This window comes from Octopus bimaculoides, chromosome 23, assembly GCF_001194135.2.
Source record: "Octopus bimaculoides isolate UCB-OBI-ISO-001 chromosome 23, ASM119413v2, whole genome shotgun sequence".
NCBI classification, from domain to species: domain Eukaryota; kingdom Metazoa; phylum Mollusca; class Cephalopoda; order Octopoda; family Octopodidae; genus Octopus; species Octopus bimaculoides.
The window spans coordinates 19,951,101-19,959,868 of NC_069003.1; the positions used below are offsets into that span (position 1 = coordinate 19,951,101).

An 8,768-nucleotide genomic window follows, 5' to 3' on the forward strand; every position below is an offset into this window, starting at 1 on the left:
AGAGTTACACAGTGGGACTGAACCTGGAACCATGTGGTTGGGAAGCAAGCTTCTTACCATACAGCCACACCTGCACCTATAATGTAAATATAAAAAAAAAAAAAAAAAAAGACATCCTTACCTTGCTGCAACACTTCCAGGTTGTATGTCATTGATATAAATTACTGAATCATCTTTGCCAGGATCTTTCATACCAACTACTCCAAATCCTAATCCACTATTCTCTGGCTTGTATAATTTAATGTGAACAAGGGATCTTCCTTTGGCTGCTGATTCAATGGCTTTCTGAACTTCCTGTTTGTATTCTTCGGTGATGATAGTTCCAGTTGGGTGTGAACTATCTGGTAGTTCCAGTGTAGTATTGCATTTGAGACTGCTTATAGCTTTGTCATTAAGATTTAGAACCAAATCACCAGTTTTGGTGAAGCTGTAGCAATCATCAGGGATTGGTTGAGTCTCTAATACTTGTGTTAATTCATCAACGGAATCTAATAGATTGATAATCTGTTGAAATACAGGGCTTCCAAGCATGCATATCATTGATGTCAGGTCATCATTCATAACGTTGATACCTTGGGAATGAAGTTTAGTTTCAATATTTCGAAGACTCTCCACTGCATGCTGGGAATCTAAACAAAGAAGAAAATAGAACTCGGTATACAACTGAATAAAATCCATTCAAAAATGAACTAAATATGATTCTTTTAATGATATTTTATAAAATAATAATAATGGTTTCAAATTTTATCACAAGGCCAGCAATTTCGGGCAGGGGATAAGTCAATTACATCAACCCCAGTGCTCAACTGGTATTTATTTTACTGACCCCAAAAGGATAAAAGGCAAAGTCGACCTCGGAAGCATTTGAGCTCAGAATGTAAAGGCAGATGTAATACCACTAAACATTTTGCCCAGTGTGGTAACAATCTACTATAACACTCTTGTGTTTTTCTCTGTCACAACATATGAATGAGAAAGGAAAGGGTGATAGATGAAGAAGGAAGGAAGGAAGGAAGGGGTGATGACAAACTAGTAGTGGAATAATGGAAATTCCACGGTGAAAAAAAAATCAAACAGCATTTCAAATCTGTGTGAGTATATGTGCGTATGTGTGTGTACAAGGGAAGTATGTGAATGTTTGTATGTGTGAACCAGCGTTCTTTCAGTAACAAATGATGATTGATGTCACATCTCAAAAGACAACAACTAGATAACATTGACAAATGTATTAATTTGATTTACCATCCATATTCTATCTGTTTTGTTAAAAATAATTATTACAATCACACACACCTACACAAACATATACAAACTCATTAGAGAAAATAATTATTGCCTGAGTGTATCAAGAATATAAAACAACTGCAATTGAAAGGTATATTATACATTTGGTAATTAAAGAATTATTAAACTAAAACCTTGGTTTTGTACCTTATTTATATATAAAATACAATTAGCTGTCATTTTTGATGGCACGAGGCCAGCCAGTAATAATGATAATGATTTTATTTAATTTGTCACTAGGGCAGATGAGGGGGACAATACAAAAACAGACACAAAGTGTGGAGATTTACTAATAACAATAATAATAATAATAATAATAATAAGGCACATGAATGTTGGTAAGTAGGAGCAGAAACCTCTGCATGTCAAATATGTGGCCCATAGCAAAGAAGCTGATGTTGATCAGAAGCACACCCATCAGTGGCTATGGAACTCAGGGCTAAAGGGAGAGAGTAAAGGTTTCATCTTTGTTGCACAAGATCAAAGCTTATTGAGCTGGAAGTACCAAACCAATGTGATGAAAAATGGAGTAGACCCTAAATGCCAATACTGCAGCGATGTGATTGAAACAGTGGACCACCTAATTTTTGGATGTAAAGTTTGAGCACTAGTGGAGTATAAATCTGGACATGACAGAATTAGCCAATATCTACACTGGTTAATATGTCAGTATCATAAAATCAAAACTGTCAAGAAGAGGTATAATCACCACCCTGAAGCTGTAACTGAAGGAGAAAACGTAGCGATTCTTTGACACTTTCCAGTATAATACAAACTGAACTATCAAAGCTAATAAACCAGATGTTGTGAAAGACCAAAACAACAAAGTTTGTTTGCTTAGAAATATATAAAGATTTGCTCATTGAAAAAATGCAGCATTTCAAGGCACTTACAAAACCAGTGATTATAGGAACACTTGGAATGATTAAAAAAAGAACTGAAAATAATTTGAGAATGATCCCTGGCTAGCCATCCACACAAGAAGTGCGAAAGATCATTTTAACTGGTACATCACATATACTGAAAAGAGCATTGTCACTATGAGAATGATTATCACACATACCAGTTTGCTACCTTAATAATAATAATAATTTTGGCACAAGGTCAGCAATTTTGTTGGAGGAGGAAAGTCTATTACATCAACCTAAACACTCAACTGGTACTTATTTTATTGACTCTGAAAGGATGAAAGGTGAAGCTGACCTCAGCAAAATTTAAACTCAGGATGTAAAGATGGACAAAATGCCACTAAGCATTTTGTCTGGCATGCTAATAATTCTGCCAGTTTGCTGCCTTAATAATAATAATAATGGTGGTTTCAAATTTTGGCACAAGATCAGTAACTTTGGGGGAGGGTGTAAGTCAATTACATTGATCTCAGTTCTAAACTGACACTAATTTTATTGACCTCAAAAGGATGAAAGGCAAAGTTGACCTCAGCAGCATTTGAACTCAGAATGTAAGGACAGAATGATAACAACAACAATACTTGTACAAAATTTTGGTATAGGGCTAGTAATTTTAGGGAGAGGGGAGGTTTGTTGGTGATACCAACCCCAGTGCTTAACTAGTATTCACTTTATTAACCTTTAAAAAAAAAGAAATACTAATTTGAATCTATTGCAAAACATTACTCAAATTCAGTGCAACCTATCATGAGAAATACAAACAGAAAGAGAGCCATAAAGGGAAAAACTATGTATAGTTTCCAGTACTGGAAAATGGCAGAAATCATGAAATTTTTAGAGGATACAGTATTTTGACAGTTAACATCTCACATGGTTTATTCCATGCTTCAGCAATTCTGAACATGAGAAAAAAGTGTTTCCAAAAAATTTTTAAATTACATCAAAAGTCAACTGTAGGGATACAAATAAATTAATAAATAAAATATAAAATTATAGTAAATAAACTAATTTTAAAATTTTTAGAAAATTATAATTTTTTTATTTTGTTTTTATGCGGACTAATGAACTGTGTATAAGAACTGATACTATGTAGAATCAATATGGGGTGTGATGGGATGAAAAGCGATCGACAGTAGTTGAAGAGAAATAAAATGTCTACTGCTAACTCAAATATGGAATATTAATTTATGCAAAGGGTTTGATATAGCTCAGTTGAAAGAAATGAATGATCATTAAAGTGTAATTTATTAAGATGGATGATTAAATAATTGCAGTGGTAAGAACATTTAGATTGAATAAACTAGAATATTGTCATATGATGGATAACTTTTACCACCATGGATAATATCAGGAAATATGGAATATATACAATAATTACACCGAGTAATAATAATTTTTTTTTTTTTTGTCTTTGGTTAATTAGTGTTATTATCTATTGCTTCTATCTGGAAATCAAAGGTAATGACTATTATTCCCTTCAAATTTCACTTTTGTGACCAGGACATGAATGTTTTGAAACTGACCTATTTTCCATTACATTTCAGACAGATTCAGTGCTGAGTTGCTGAAGCAGAAATATCATTATAGTAAATATTCTGCTCAATAGCACAGATTTGTTTGTCAGTTATTTGACCATAACCACTTGAGCATGTCCCTCAGTAACTGACAATATTCGAGGATGACTTCGCCACTGTTTCTAGTCATTCGAACACAAGCTGGAATAATTAACACAAGGCTTTTCATCCAGCTCCGCCTTTAAATCTTACTGAAGTCAGTTTTGTCATCCTTCCAGTGTTGACCCATAAAGTACCACTCTACCCTGCCCCTGCCATGGCCTATCTGAGTGGTAGTCTTAATCCATCACTCAGTTTAACAACCCCACCTGGTATCCTTAGGTATCTTTAGTCCTTCTCTCCATCTGTCTCAGAGGTCCTGTAAAGAGTCATCAGTGCTGCCCTTCCTCCTGACTAAAACAAAATAAAAAGAGAGGTGGCAACAAGGCTACTGGTTGATGTTGACTGACAGCTCTCAATACATTTGCACTTTACTGTACATATGCACTGATGTTGCACATCAAACAGAGCATACTACCTTCATTTCTCTCCAGTCTACACAGGTCTTCTGCATTCAGAACCCATGTCTCACTACCATGGAGTATAGCCATTCATACACAAGCATCATATAGTCTACCTTTCACTCTGAGAGAGAGAGAGTCCTTTTATTGCCAACAGTGGTAATAGCTCTCTGAACTTCCTCCACCCTATTCTTATTCTAGAAACAATACTTTCAGAGCATCCTCTACCATTGCTAATTCGGTCACCTAGGTAACAGAAACTATCTACAACCACAAGAGAGCCTCCTGGGCACTTGAGAGAATCTTAATTCCTCTGTGCTCTTAGTGCTAATTGTTCCTGCATATCTGCCACATACAAAGACTACTTTATCTGTTAATCTACCTGTGGTTCCACTGCACCTATTACGTGTCCATAGTTTACACTGGGTGCAGAGAATGGAATTTCTTCCAACTCCTTTCCTATATATTGAGCAGGGCCATTTACCTGATGGAAAGAGAGTTTTATCTTATTTCTTACTAACAACAACTTTGGTCGTAGCTAGGTTACCTTTAAGGCCTTTTGATTCCAGGTTCTGTTTCCATACCTGGAAGTTCTTCTCCACTTCTACTAAAGATTCTGTAATAAGAGCAAGGTCATCGGCATATAGCAGTTCCCACAGGCACCCAGTTTTGAATTTCTCTGTTATGGCTTGGAAAACTATAATGAATAAGAGTGAGCTGAGAACGGAGTCCTGGTGAACCCCTACCTGTACACTAAATGCATCACTGCATTCATGGTCGACTCTCACCTTACTGACAGCACCACTGTACATGGCTTGTACAGCTCTAACAAGCCACTCCGTTACTCCTTACTTCCTCAGAGACCATCATATAACAAAGCGGGGAACTCTGTCAAAAGCTTTCTCCAGATCAACGAAGGCTAAGTACAATGGCTTGCTTTTGGCCGAGTACTTTTCCTGCAGCTGTCTCACTAGGAAGACGGCATCTGTGGTACTATTCCGAGGTATAAAACCAAACTGCATCTCATTGAGTTTAATTCTATTTCTAATCAATTTAGCTTTAACTCTCTCAGCAATTTAACACCTCTGTAGTTGTTTCTAAAGCATCACCTTTACCCAGGTAATAGATACTTAAATTTTCAGTTATAGAATGCTCTCAAAAACTTTTTACATTTAAGGGTGTGGGCAGTGTCTGTTCCTATAAAATTTTAAGTAATAAAGAGCTGGGCTGACCTATTATAAAATGCTTACAGCTCCAACTAAATGTGTTCAGTGCTACTTTTTCCTTTCATTTGTTCACCTTATGTGTCTATATATGTATATGTGTGTGTGTATGTGTGTATATAGATATATATGTGTGTATATATGTGTATATTTTGTTCGTGTGGACTATACCAAACTGGCTTGGTGCCTCACTTTAAGTACCTAATTCAACTGAATCTTAATTATATTATATGTATGTATATATGTCATCATCATTTAATGTCTGCTGTCCATGCTGGCATGGGTTGGAAATTTGACCAAGGCTGGCAAGTTGGAAGGCTGCACCAGACTCCAGTCTGATTTGGCCTGGTTTCTACAGGTGGATGCCCTTCCTAACACCAACCATTCCAAGAGTGTAATGGATGTCCTTACGTGGAACAAGCATGGGTGCCATTTGTGTGACACCAGTATCTGTTGTGACTGTGATCTTACTTGGTTTGATGGGTTTTTTTCTCAAGCACAACATAATGCCAAGGTCTCAGTCATTCATCATTGCCTCTGTGAGATCCATCACTCAAAAAGAGCTTTTCATGTGCCACCAACATTGACCACTTCATTCCGTGAGGCCCAATGCTCAAAGGTGTTTTTTACGTGCCAGTTACATGACACCAGCATCAGCCACAACTATGATTTCACGTGGCTTCACAGGTCTTCTCAAGCAACGCATATCACCAAAAGTCTTGGTCACTAGTCACTGCCGCTGTGAGGCCCAAAGTTCAAAGATCATGTTTAACCACTTCATCCTATGTCTTCCTGGGTCTACCATTATCACAGGTTCTCCCCCACAGTTAGAGATCAGCACTCCTTTACACAGCTGTCCTCATCCATGTGCACCACATGACCATACCAGTACAGTTGTCTCTCTTGCACACCACATCCAATACCTCCTATGCCCAACTTTTCTCTCAAGATGCTTACACTCTGTGGTACATGCATACTGACATTGCACATCAGCAAAGCATACTGGCTTCATTTCTTTCAAGCCTACACATGTCCTTGGCTGTCAGCAGCCCTTGTTTCACTGCCAAGTAGCACAGTTGTCTGCACACAGGCATCATACAATCTGCCTTTCACTCTGAGGAAGAGGCCTTTTGTTGCCAGCAGAGGTAGGAGTTCTCTGAACTTTGCCCAGCCTATTCTTATTCTCACAGCTATGCTCTCAGAGCATCCACCTCCACTACCTCTAGCTTACCTGCCTGGCAGTTGATGGAGACTATTTTCTGTACATTTCCAGTGTTTATTGTACCTGTGCATCTTCCACACGCAAAAGCTATTTTCCTGTTAATCTTCCTCTGATACTGCTGCACTTATATGTGTCCATAGCTAACACCAAGTACATCGTATGGATTTTCTACCTACACCTTTTCTACAGATCAAGCAGAGCCATCTACCTGAAGGGATTTGTAATTTGTCTGCCCTCCTACTAACTAAGACCTTGGTGTTTTGCAAAGTTAACTCTAGACCTTGCTTCCGAACTTGAGTATTCTTCTCTAGTTCAGATAGTGATATATATATATATCATCATCATTGTTTAATGTCTGCTTTCCATGCTGGCATGGGTCGGACGGTTTGACTGAGGGCTGGCAAGCCAGGAGGCTGCACCAGGCTCCAATCTGATCTGGCAAGGTTTCTACAGCTGGATGCCCTTCCTAACGCCAACCACTCCAAGAGTGTAGTAGATATGTGTGTGTGTGTGCACGCGCACATGTGTGTGTGTGCGTGCACACACACACACACACTTAAATTCACCTAATATAATAATATACAGACATGCAATTCCAAAGCACCTGACTGCATCTAAAATTTCATCTGGAAAAAAATACGTCACTTGAACATGCACAATATCCAATTATCTTTTACACTTTTTATTATCATTATTATTATTATCAACACTTTGCTCTACTCTAACACATTGACAGCATGATTTACAGTTAGAATACATAAATACACATTGCAGCAGTCATTAGTTTGAGCTGGAACAGCTGTGGCCAGTGTGACCATTAACTAATTCATTAACAGCAGGATTTACAGATAGCAATGTAACGGTAGTGGTGTTGATGATGGTGGTGGCAATAGTAGTAGTGTTAGTAGTAGTAGTTGCAACAGCAGCAGCCATTACACAGTGCTGCCAATAGCTGTGGATGGAGGAAAAAGTTTAACACAGTCAAAATATTTTCCATTTAATGTAGTATCATAAAATGTAATATAGCAGTCGTTGTACATCAGTGCTGCTAGCAACTTTGTACATTTTTTTTATTTATTTTGGCCTTCATTGGTCAACAGTGAGCATAGCTTTTCTCTCAAGATGCTTACACTCTGTGGTACATGCATACTGACATTGCACATCAGCAAAGCATACTGGCTTCATTTCTTTCAAGCCTACACATGTCCTTGGCTGTCAGCAGCCCTTGTTTCACTGCCAAATAGCACAGTTGTCTGCACACAGGCATCATACAATCTGCCTTTCACTCTGAGGAAGAGGCCTTTTGTTGCCAGCAGAGGTAGGAGTTCTCTGAACTTTGCCCAGCCTATTCTTATTCTCACAGCTATGCTCTCATGTGATGAAAACTAGCAGTTGTCCATGCATTCAAGTTTCCTCTTTCCATGATACTAATATTTATACTAGTGAAATACAATTTAGCACTAATGTCAACTCAAACACTGCTATCAGAATGAAAAGAACACAAACAGATATTACAAATTATCTTTCTCAAACCTCCAACAGTTCTCTCAATCTACCATCCTGGATTGGTACTTTTTTTTACTTACCCCAAAAGAATGAAAGCTGCATAGCATTTTATTCTAAACTATAACAACACTGACAATGTTAAATCATTGACAATTTAAATTACCAAGGTGCCATAGTCAGCCATTATACAAGTGAGTTAACAGCTTTAGTGTTGACAACACCTGTGGGCTGAATTGAATGGAACTTTGTAGCAAATATTTAGGGAAGGAGTTGGGTATGATTCAAATGTTCAACTCACTTTTCTAGTTTGCATGGGTAAAGATGGAATTTGTGAAGATAGATTTTCTAAGACCAGATGTCCTTCCAGTCACCAACCCTCCCCTGTTTTAAGCAAGTAATATTTCCCATGACCCAACATGTTCTCCACAGAAGACAAGAAACATTGCTTGTATGACAATGATGCTCATTTACAGCCACATGATGTCAAGACAAAGTGACACACACACACACACACACACACACACACACACACACACACACACACACACACA

The 8,768-nt window shown here is 37.8% G+C and overlaps 1 protein-coding gene across 2 annotated transcripts in view; it reads right to left on the minus strand.

Moving 5' to 3' along the window:
• LOC106879042 (multiple PDZ domain protein) overlaps window positions 1-8,768 on the minus strand; it is a 586,571-nt gene that overhangs the window by 481,601 nt on the left and 96,202 nt on the right. For both annotated transcript variants that reach the window (XM_052975892.1, XM_052975893.1), the window contains exon 3: window positions 122-629. In XM_052975892.1, the coding sequence (XP_052831852.1) occupies window positions 122-629 (508 nt within the window). The remainder of the gene's footprint in view (window positions 1-121; window positions 630-8,768) is intronic.